The sequence below is a fragment of the Ricinus communis genome, chromosome 8, assembly GCF_019578655.1.
Source record: "Ricinus communis isolate WT05 ecotype wild-type chromosome 8, ASM1957865v1, whole genome shotgun sequence".
In the NCBI taxonomy this organism is placed as follows: domain Eukaryota; kingdom Viridiplantae; phylum Streptophyta; class Magnoliopsida; order Malpighiales; family Euphorbiaceae; genus Ricinus; species Ricinus communis.
In genome coordinates this window covers 217,698-228,797 of record NC_063263.1, presented here as the reverse complement: position 1 = coordinate 228,797, position 11,100 = coordinate 217,698, and the positions used below count along the sequence as shown (strand labels likewise).

At 30.8% G+C, this 11,100-nt stretch overlaps 3 protein-coding genes and 1 non-coding gene across 17 annotated transcripts; 1 reads left to right on the top strand and 3 right to left on the bottom strand.

Annotated features, from left to right (window-relative positions):
- Positions 1–275: 275 nt before the first annotated feature.
- LOC112535149 (putative disease resistance RPP13-like protein 1) lies at positions 276–1,372 on the bottom strand. The gene has a single exon (XM_048378686.1). It carries the CDS (start codon positions 1,293–1,295, stop codon positions 912–914), a length of 384 nt encoding a protein of 127 aa, XP_048234643.1. The 5' UTR covers positions 1,296–1,372; the 3' UTR covers positions 276–911.
- Positions 1,373–1,814: 442 nt separating this feature from the next.
- LOC8276663 (protein SENSITIVITY TO RED LIGHT REDUCED 1) lies at positions 1,815–5,000 on the bottom strand. Of its 14 annotated transcripts, none has more exons than XM_015720333.2 (6): positions 4,773–5,000; positions 4,544–4,695; positions 4,383–4,429; positions 3,484–3,561; positions 3,009–3,057; positions 1,815–2,929 (listed from the first exon to the last, which is right to left on the bottom strand). In XM_015720333.2, exon 6 carries the CDS (start codon positions 2,748–2,750, stop codon positions 1,920–1,922), a length of 831 nt encoding a protein of 276 aa, XP_015575819.2. In that variant the 5' UTR covers positions 2,751–2,929; positions 3,009–3,057; positions 3,484–3,561; positions 4,383–4,429; positions 4,544–4,695; positions 4,773–5,000; the 3' UTR covers positions 1,815–1,919. The 14 variants fall into 14 exon arrangements, 13 of the variants coding, with proteins under 13 accessions (XP_015575819.2, XP_015575822.2, XP_025013428.2 ...); XM_015720336.2 differs by having other exon boundaries at positions 3,523–3,561; XM_025157660.2 differs by having other exon boundaries at positions 1,815–3,057.
- A 4,643-nt stretch (positions 5,001–9,643) lies between these two features.
- Positions 9,644–10,495, top strand: LOC107261398. The gene has a single exon (XM_015720323.2). The coding sequence runs from the start codon at positions 9,644–9,646 to the stop codon at positions 10,493–10,495; it is 852 nt and encodes a 283-aa protein (XP_015575809.2).
- On the bottom strand, positions 9,815–9,921 carry LOC112535152. The gene has a single exon (XR_003079340.1). It is a non-coding gene; the product is annotated as a small nucleolar RNA R71 (small nucleolar RNA).
- Positions 10,496–11,100: the final 605 nt, after the last annotated feature.

The window sequence follows — 11,100 nt, the reverse complement described above, 5'->3', positions numbered from 1 at the left end:
CATTTCAACTTTCATATACTTCCGACCCCACTGGATGATCCAAGCCTAACCAATGAACAGAAGGATGCCATCATGCAAGATTCTTAGCCAATGGATGATGATCACTATGACAGTATTTTCTAAATACGTGGTGTGTGTGCTGGACATCAAGACAAGCACTCTACTCAATAATTCAAAAGATAATGGTTGTGTGTGCTGGATATCAAGACAAGTTTTCTCTTCCATAATAATACAATAAAAAAGATGAGATGTCAATTTCATCTTTCGGTGCATTATTTTCCACATGTGTATAGTAGCAGCATTATTAAGACTTTTTGTCTTAAGATGCATGTGAAGCTGTCGGTCCGTGTATTATTAGTCTTTGAGCTGTCAATCAGTGTATTATGGGTCTTCACTTTTGTAAGTGGGAAATCAAGATAAGATTCCCACCTTGTCTCTCCCTGTCGTTTTGTATTATCACTTCTCTATATAAGGAGAGGTCGATTGAGAATAAAATCAAGCAAGTTTTCCATTTCATCTAGGACCATCATACTCTCTCATATGGCTTTCTAAATTTCTTCCTTCTCTCCTCTCGATCCATTGGTAATGAACTAATTGTTGCACGATCTGTTTCTTCTATGATCCAAAAGGGCTAACTCGGCTATCGAAGTCCAAAAGAGCAGAAAGACCTCCCATGGCGAGGTGCCTCTTTATGGTCTTAGCTTGAGGACATTCTCCTGCCTTGAGTTTACAGCATGAGGATTATAGAATGAACAGCTCTCGGCTCCCTCTGATGTGGAAAATAATGCACTGAAAGATGAAATTGACATCTCATCTTTTTTATTGTATTGAAAAGAAGAGCTATTTACCCTTTTGTTTGACTAAGTTTTCAAGTTTGTCCATAATCCTTTCAATTCTTTCAGTAATATCTCCTAATTCCACATGCATATTCTTTTCAAATGGATTAAAAGAAGAGAGGATTTCCGCACCTGATCCGTGCTGGTTTTAGAGCATGCAGCTTCCATTTCCAATCCCATAGCTTCATATGGAACCTCAACGAACAAGTCATCAGCTTCATACGCAACACCTTTGAGATCCTCAAGCCACCTTTTGACAGCTGGTCTAATTATTTGTTTCTCCTCTGCATCATCAAGAACTCCATCAACAAAATTCACAGTTAAGCTCAATTTTTCCAGGAACCTTTCGCTGAGCTTTTGACCCTTGCAAAAGTCAAGAACCTGGCGAGAAGCCATCCGATCAAACAAAACCTGAAGAAAAGCATAGATAAACGAACCTCCTGCTAAAGCTCCAGCCATGGTCTCGCTTTTTCACAACAGGTGCGAATGTAAATGAACAAAAGATGAAAGAAAAGCAAACTAAGAAAAAGACGACAAGGAAGATTATGAAAGAAGATTGCGATTAAGCTTTAAGTCGAGCATTTATCCACAACTTTGAGTAAAGATTAAATTAAGACTTCCAAGCAAACTTAATATTAAAGAATACCAGAAGGAAGACTTTTTGTCCGTTAATATTCCCTTCCCTCCTCTTAATGTTCCAAGGAGACAGGGCCCGTTATTGTTCTTTTCAATTGTTGCAGCTTCAGAGATATTTCCTTCTTCCTAATAGTGGGAATTTGCTGGAAAACATGCCTGGTTAGCCATGTGTCAGTTGTCCATTAGTAAATTAAGCCAGCAGATCAGGAGCTAGGACCAATAAACTGTTAGGCTAAGTTCATGATAGATCACATGTATCTATACAGCTCCTTTCAATAAATAATTAGAACAGAAGACTTGAGTCTAATTAATCCAAAGCTTACAATCAAACTAGAACCAACCTAAAGCAACCAAAAAAACATAACCTAATTATTTCCAATAGATTGTTCAATATGAATATTGTGTTTGAATTAAGACATGTTTTCTTAAAAAATACATGATATCAAATCAATTATTAAATAACTGCAGCTCTGTCTTTGGATCAGGGCTGAAAAAATGCCAACTTGAATCGTGAAAGGCAGCAAAATAGTCATCTGAAACTGTCTTGATTACATACTCATGGGTGAATTCTCGAACAGCCACAATATGTCTGGATGAATCGACAATTGTTGAGTTCCTAAATTCAGATAAGTACTGATACACCTCAAAGCTGTTTCCAAACAATGCAATACGATTCAAAAGCTCCACCCTCCAATTTGCTTGTAGAAGATTGTTGTATAACTCTGCCTCGCAATGTGGCATGTAAAATAACGTTGGCCTTGTAACACATCGCCGACCATGCTCATTTACAGATAGAACAGAACAACCAAGGGCTTCCAAAACTCGAGATTCTGTAGCTGAAAGAACTGGATCAAAAACCTCTATATCGCCAATCCAACTAAATTCCTTTTTCATTAAGATTGCAACGCTCAGCTGGATTCGTGGGGTTTCATATGACTCAATGCTGCCAATGCCATATATCACCATTTGCATCTTTAACTCTGAACCCAGCACCTTGTGAAAAGAATCCAAAGATTCTGGAGTTTGGATTTGTTCCAGAAGGGTCTGATAGAACTGTGAGTTCTCAACTTTCTTCATACAAATATTCATCTTTTCAATCAATTTTGATTGTCTGTTTGAATCGGATTCAAGATCCGCAGGAACCCATGGCTGCTGCTGTTCTTCTGGGGTTCTAATTTTAGAAAAGTTTCTACTTCGTTTGCCACGAGGTAAAACAACTGTCCACTCTCCATTACAGGTATGGTTGTCAACAGTTAGGATTTTAGCAGAAGCATCCATTTCAATACAACACTTCTCCCTTCTTTTTGTTAACAAGCAGCGGCCCAACTTTTAACAAATGCTTAGAACCATCTATGATCAAAAGGTGTGAGTTGCAGAAAGCAAGAAATTTCCAAGTCACTTTCTCCAAAACCTCCGTTGATATAGTGAATGCTTAGTTAGCAGTATTAAACTCCCACCTGTTATGTGATAAGTTAAATCAAAAGGAATCAATCGCACTTAAACAACACATAGATTTACAATAATAAAGCTGTAAACCTGCTTTAAAAGAACCGATACAACAGTATTGGTTTATGAGCATTACTGGCTGCACAGTAAATAAAAGACCATAAGAACCATATCAAGGAGAGTAGTGCACAGAAAAAAAATGATATTTTAACAATTCAGGATACACTGATAAGAATGCAACTTTAACAATTCAGGATGCTATTTTAACCTTTTGTATCTGTATTACTTTGTTTACTAAATCTATATCCAACAGCCAAGTTAACGTGCAAGAGAGATTTGATGATACGACAAAAATGTCATATTATTGAAATAGAAAAATGTATCCATTGCATAAATAACTAAATAGCAAATGATTGAAGTTGTTACTGCAACAGATTTTAATTACATTAAATATCAATAACACAAGTGTACTAACTCTTAAAAAGATAGATATAACATCCCAAAATTTTGAAGTAGTCTATAGCTAAAACAACAACACAGGTATGCTAAAGTCAAGTAAAATGACCCCAATAATAATGCTCAGCTATCAGTTTGTTCCTTTAACCTTCTGATCGTGCTCCTCATAGTCAGAGTACAAGCAGTACTGTCACAACAAAAACATCAGTAGTTAGTCTTTGCATAAAAAAAGAAGAAGATTAAAATAGCAAAGACTAAGCATTGTCAAACAGAATTATATTTAAAAGAATAAAGTACTTCAAAGTATAATAATCTGTGACACAATATTTTTACAAGTTGTGAAGATAAGATTACATTCACACTAAACTTCAATGTTCCAAGACAATTTAGTGAAGCAAGTTCACATAAAATTGGAAAGGTAGATGATATATGTCCAACATTGATTACATATCTTCAAAAAAAATTCATGTCCAATTCAATCAACCTAGACAATATAAAAAGTTCTCTACACATGACCGTTTAAGTACATACTAAAAGAAATAATCTAATGGCATACTCTGCTTTACTAGCGCCTAGAATTCTTAAACTGCCAATGCCATACTAACATGAAGAAAAAAGATAGCAATTGAGTACTGCTAAGTTGAACACATTTGCTTTAACAGCATACCAATTACTACTGCACAATGCTTTCCAGGCACATAAGTGAACAAATCGTCTATTGACTTAAACACATTTGATAATGAGTAAACAAACATGATGTACACATTTCTTGTGCACAACAAATCAAACTTATTAGAGGAGAATGCTAACAGAAGTCCTCAACATCATCCAGACAAAGCTTCAAAGTAGTAAAGTTCTTCAAACATAAACATCGAGCTTAAATGTAGAGTTAATAAAAGTAAGAAATGACCACATCTTCATTTAAATTAACAACTGAAATGTACTAATATTAATATAAGTTCTCTTGAAACAAGCATTACAATAATCAAATCCAAAAAAAAAATGTACCTGAGGTTACTGATGAAAGGTCAACATCTAGTACATGTATCCGATACCTTTTGTTTTAGTCCCAATAAAACAAAGAAGCAGCAACGAAATCAATAAACAAAGAAACTAGCAAAAGAATTAAAAAAAGAAAATTAATAGAATTTGGAAACAGAGAAACAGACCCATCAACAGGTTAGTAAAAACCAAGGGGTCTTGAATCATCACTTAAATCACAAATCTTGGAGTTAGTGTCATCATATAGCTGTAATGTCATTAAATTAACTGAAGCCCCACATTTCATCCATAGCTTTTCTTCCACAGATTCCACTGTAGACTAATAAAACAAAAGAAATAAAATGAGAAATGGCAAGTATGAGAAGTAGTGAGTAAATACAAATGAAAATTATTAACCTCAAGGGAGAAGCGAACTTCGGCAGAGAAAGTCTTAAGGTTGGAGATGAAGGCAAGCAATAAGGCTGAAGAAGAAGATGGCGGGCAGTAAGGTTGAAGAAAACGAAAGAAAAGAGGCTTAGGGTTGCAGAAGAAGAAGAAGACGACGTGAGGTTAGAGGGCAACGGAGGCTTGAGAGAAAAAGGTCTTTAAGGCTTTGTGTGACGTTTATTATTTGTTTTAATTTTAATTTTTACTAGCAATTGAAAAAAATTTAAAAGTGAAAGTGCATTTAATAATATAAACTTTTAAAGGTTTCAAAAAAATTTATAAAAAAAATATTTAATTATAATTTTTATAAAATTTTTAAAAATAAGTTAGTTTTCAAAAAATCATTAATTTTTATAAATATAAAATTTTATATATTTTTAGTAATTTTTTTATACATTGTTACGAATAAAAAGTTTTTAAGATTTTTTAATTTTTTTTAAAAAAAATTATATTTAAAAACTCATCTTTTTTTTAAAATTTTCATACATTATCGTCTTTAATTTTTTATTATATTCTCCATATTAAAAAATATAAGAAACTATATGAAACTTTAGAATTCAAAAAATATTTATTAATAATATTTTTTATACTCACACATAAAATTAATTAAAAAATCTTAATTTAATTTTAAAAGAATCTTCATAACAAATATGAATTTTAAATGAAGTATTTAATAAATTATTTTGAGCAAACAATCCCACCACATATAGACTTTTAGATTTTATTAAAAAAATTATTTAGATAATTTTTTATGCTGGTAAGCATAATATTTTTATTTAAGTATTTATCAAATAATTAATAATCGTAATTATTATTAGTTTAAAAAATTATCAAATAAGTAATTAACAAAATATAAGGAGTATAATATGAATTTGGTTGTTTAATTAAAGATAAATTGTAATATATGATAATTTTTTTTCAAAAACAATTATTCTCTTGGCAAAAGAAATAGTGTTTATGGTGTGAGATAAAAAAAAATAAAAATAGTATGAATTTAATATAAGAATGAAATGAATTATATTATTTATGTATGGAGTTGCATATAATATTATGTTGAATAATATTTAAAGTAAACGTTAAAAAAATGAAGAAAATAATAAAAATAAAATAATTAAATTTATTTTTAAATAATTAAATAATAAATAAATAATAGTATGTGAAGATTAATAAAAGTCTATCAATATTTATAAAATTTTTAAATAAAATCTGTAAAAGTCATTCATAAAATCATGAATTCTGTAAAAGTCATTAAAAATTTAGGAACTCCTTAAAATTAATTCATTAAAAAAATCTATAAAAGCCTTTAAAATTCTTAATTAAATACTTCTTAATTTTGTGTATATTTCATTGTACTAATAAGTTCTCATACGTTCATATAATAATTATTTTAAAACAAATCAGATTATTGAATTCGTGCTATCTATTCTCTTTTATTATTACTTTTTAATATCATATATATATAGATTGAAATTTTTTACTAATAAATTTTTATGTGTCACAAATTTCTTTTGACTTTTTTATGATTCAAATTTAGAGTATTTATTCTTTTACTATTTTACTATTATTTTTATTTATATATATATAAATGTAAATATATTTTATTAGAAAGATAATAAGATTTATTATTAATATGTATTAGCTATAATAATTTTATATTTATTATAATTATTTTTAAAAAATATAATAGTCTTATATTTAAATAAGTCATAAATTTTTATTATATTCATTATTAGCATTTAAAATTACATTTATTTTCTTAATATTATAGTTAATATTTTTATAAATATGACAATGTGTCATTTTCTCATTGGAAAACAACATAACATACTTTCATAAAATTCTATCAATGGAGTCTCATGAAAAAATTTGACATTCTCTATATATATATACTAACAATTTACTTGTGCTAATGCGCAATTCATGATAATCTTACTCTCAACATATATTTTCCGAATCTAGATATCGTTGGAATTACGGAAAATTCTATGATAAAAGTTACTGTCTTTCTCGAGTTTCAAGGAATTGAGGACGGCCAAATCCAAGTTAGGATTAAGAATAATTGAATCAAAATTACTTTTTTGAATTAATTTGAATATAATTGTCGAGAAAAATTGATTTTGATGGGTGAAATGGCAATTGTTTTTACAAGTATAGGGACTAAATTGCCAAAAGAAAATTGAACTCTTTACCTTTAGAGCCAATCAGCTCTCCATATAATCGAATCGGCTCTACACAGTGGTGATTGGTTATTTTTCAGAATTTGATGCCTTTCTGCTCATATTTTTGACTTAAAACGTTGAAATTAATAAAAAAAAAAAGAGTTTCTAGAAGTCATTTGTGATAATTATTGAAATTTTAAATATTTTTAGTGATAATAATTTAAATTTAAAAGATTTTATTTTATTTTATTATATATTAATATGATAAGAGAAAGATAATCGATGTTTTTTATTTAAATTAATTAATATTTATCTGTTCATCTAGGGTTTCCTAACTCTACTACTATAAATAGAATGATATATGCCCTAGGTTTAGAGTTAGCTACGCTCATTAATTATTTGCAACATTCAATAGGCAGTGACTACTAGCAACCTAGGTATTTACAGACATTCAAAATAAGGCAAAAGGTTTTTTTTTTTGGTAGCAAGATATAAGTCACTAAGTAAGAACTCTAGATTTAGGAAACTTCTTTTAGAGAAAAACAGAAGATTTTCCAAAACCTAAACAGCACTGAATTTTCAACCAATTTTTTCTAGAGACTCAGAGAACAACCATCTACAATAATAACCTGATGGTTCCCCACATCCACCATCATCAACATCACTTTCTCTTTTAATTGTTTATTTTGTCTTATGATTCTAGAAACATGATTAGGATTTTTTATAATTGTTATATGTATTTTACATTATTAGATTAGGGTTTATTATGAGTGAACATATTTCTGATATGCTAGATTTTGAATTTGATAATATAAATATGTAGGATTTTAAATTTGATAATATTTTTTTCATTGGATTTTGAATCTAATTAGCTAAATGATTAGGGTAACATGATTGATTTGTGTTTGTGTATGATAATGTGCATTTTATGCATACTAATTATCATATTTTCTTGGTTATTATTGAGTATTTGTGCTTAATTATGGATCTTAAATGTGATTATTGATTTTTATGTTAGACGGAATGTTTTGATGCAACATGAAGCTAAAAGGATGATATTTGATGAGTTTTCATAAAGATTGATGTTTTGGAGAGTTTTGGATAAAAATGAGAAAAGATGGCACAAGATCTCTTCAGTTAGAGCGTGACCACGGGTTTTTTAGAAATCTGAATTTTATGGAAAGAAGCTTAAAGTGATATTATTTGCCATATGGATTTTTAGATCATTTTTGGGAGTATTTATTTACTAAAACTCCTTATTATTTAAGGTTTATTTAGGAATTAATGATTCCTATTTAGACACAACTTCTACTATTTCTTATTGGGTGAGTTTTCTTAGTTGGGGAATTAGAAGATATATATTAGGAGTTTTAGGGTTAAGAAGGGACCAACTCTTAGACCAATATTTTTCATTGTTTTAGCTTTCTTTTTTATTTTATTTTCTCTACAACAATTATGTGTGGCTGAATTCTTTTCTTTCCAACTCAAGGTTAATTAAGATTTGAATTAATATGAATTGTGAGATTTAATTGTTCTTCATTATTTTCTTAAATTTATTAATATTCATATATCTTCTATGCCTATTAGGAATTCTATTTTTGTTGATTGTGTAAAAAGGCCTATTACTCAATTATCAAGATAGTCTACGCCAAATTAGAATATTAAATCCGTAATTATTTAATTATTCTAATGATTAGTAGTAGAATAACATACCCAATGTTATGTGGATATATGATCTAGTATAAATGAATTCATCTTATGTATTTGTTGGCTAGAATTGAGTTTTTCTAAATTGCATTGCTATTGGTAAATTAGATCTTAGAAGCTTTTCTATGGTTGTTTATTTAATAAGAGAATTAATCAAATGGCTTCCATTGATTAACGAAAAATTAAGGAGAAATTAGGTTGTTAGAGCTTCTCAATAACTATAACCAATTTATTAATGAATTTGGAAATTATATTTGCATCAATGATCAATTCAATGAATTAAACTAAGATTATACCTTGGGTTGGAGTTTTCTTACATTGATTTATCTTCTCAATTCTTATTATTACTTCTAATTGATTTTTAGTTTAATTTGTTTTAATTCCAAATTTAAAATCCCTCCTAATTTTATTTGAATTTTGTTAAAGAAATAAATCTTACCAATCTCTATGAATTCGACCCTTCTTGTCACTATTTACAAGTTATTTTTATTTAAAGAGTAGGAATTTATTTTTGTTGGATTTGACACCCATCAAATTTTGGCGTTGTTGCCAGAGATTGGTGTCATTTAATTAGATTTATTTCTTTTTATGTCTCGTTCTTCTCATACAGAAAAATTTGAATTTGATCCTGAGATTGAGAAAACCGCAAAAAGAATAAGGAATGAGACTAAAGAACGTCGTAAGAATTCAAAATCTTTTTCGCCTTCTACACCTCCGGAATTGGAAACAGATTTTGACTTGGTTGATTCTTCAAGTGATTCTGAATTAGAAGAAACCATGGAAAATTAAGGAAGAACTCTAAGGGAATTGGCGGCACCAAATGTAGACCAACAACCGCTTTGCATTCAATATCCCGATTTAGAGGTAGCCTTTGAGCTAAAATCAGGTTTGATACATTTATTACCTACTTTTTACGGTCTTGAGAATGAAGATCCTCATAAACACTTGAAAGAATTTCATGTGCTATGTTCGAACATGAGACTACAAGGGGTATCTGAAGAACAAATCAAAATGCATGCATTTCCATTTTCATTAGCCGATAGAGCTAAGGATTGGCTATTCTATTTGCCATCTGATTCTATCACCACATGGACGGATATACCAAGAGCATTCCTTGACAAGTTCTTTCCCGCCTCAAGAGCCGCAAGTATAAGGAGGGAAATATGTGGAATCAAGCAAAAAGATGTGGAGAATCTCCATGAATATTGGGAACGGTTCAAAAAATTATGCGCGAGTTGCCCTCAACATGGAATTACCGAACAACTTCTCATCCAATACTTTTATGAGGGATTGTTACCCATGGAGAGAAAAAAGATGGATGCCGCTAGTGGAGACGCTATAGTGAACAAAACTGCTCAAGCCGCTAGGGAATTGATCTCCATCATGGCTGCCAACTCTCAACAATTTGGCTTCAGTCAAGACTCAACACTAAGAAGAGTGAATGAGGTAAGTAGCAATTCTGTCGAAACTCAATTTTCTAAACTAACCTCTCTTGTTCAACAATTGGCCTTAGGAAATGCACCAAAAGCCAGAGTTTGCGGAGTTTGTACTGATCCAAGTCATCCAACCGACATGTGTCTAACACTTCAAGAGGATTCTAATGAGCAAGTTAACATGGTTGGAGGATTTCCAAATAAGCAGTGTGATCCATATTCAAACACGTACAATCCAGGATATAGGGATCATCCTAACCTTAGCTATGGATCAATAAATCAAAATTTCCAACAAAGATCGGGAAATTTCCAACAATCACCTCTCGTAAAGCAAGGTATGTCTCTTGAGGATATTGTTAAAGAGCTTGCTAATAATACAAATGTTTTTCAATAGGAAACGAGAGCAAGTATTCAAAATTTAGAGGCTCAAGTAGGGCAATTGGCATCTTTCATGAGCAAATTAGAATTTCAAGGTAAATTGCCATCACAAACAATTGTCAATCTAAGGCATAATGCTAGTGCAATAACCTTGAGAAGCAGAAAAGAATTGAAAGAATTTGATGATGCAAAAAGGCATGGGTAAGCCTTAGAAGAGGAGATTGAAAAAGAAGTGGCGACCTCATCGCAAGAAACCGACCAATCTCAAGTACCAAACAACGAGAAACAAAAGATATTGGTGACAAAAGATATTGACACGGGCTAGGTTACTACAAGATGAAGATGAGGGCAGAGCCAAAGGGTAAGACTCTAAAAGATGTATTTGTCCAGGAGTACAAGCCTTATTCTAAGGAGCTTGAACTTGTTATAATAGTTGGAACTAAGATGCCGGGATTTAAGATATTCAAGAATCTGATCATTGACAGGATGGTCGAGCTGAGCATCAAGGAGGTCCATGAAACAACCACCACTAAAATAGAGGAGTTGAAGCTGGAGAGTTCGTCTTCCTACCTGAAAAGCTGAGTCAACAAAAGCTAGCTACTGTGATAGATAAGCATATTA

Coding starts and splice junctions, on each gene's coding strand:
- LOC112535149 (XM_048378686.1), bottom strand. CDS start 1,295: ATGGCTGGAGCTTTAGCAGGAGGTTCGTTTATCTATGCTTTTCTTCAG.
- LOC8276663 (XM_048378497.1), bottom strand. CDS start 2,750: ATGGATGCTTCTGCTAAAATCCTAACTGTTGACAACCATACCTGTAAT.
- LOC107261398 (XM_015720323.2), top strand. CDS start 9,644: ATGAGACTACAAGGGGTATCTGAAGAACAAATCAAAATGCATGCATTT.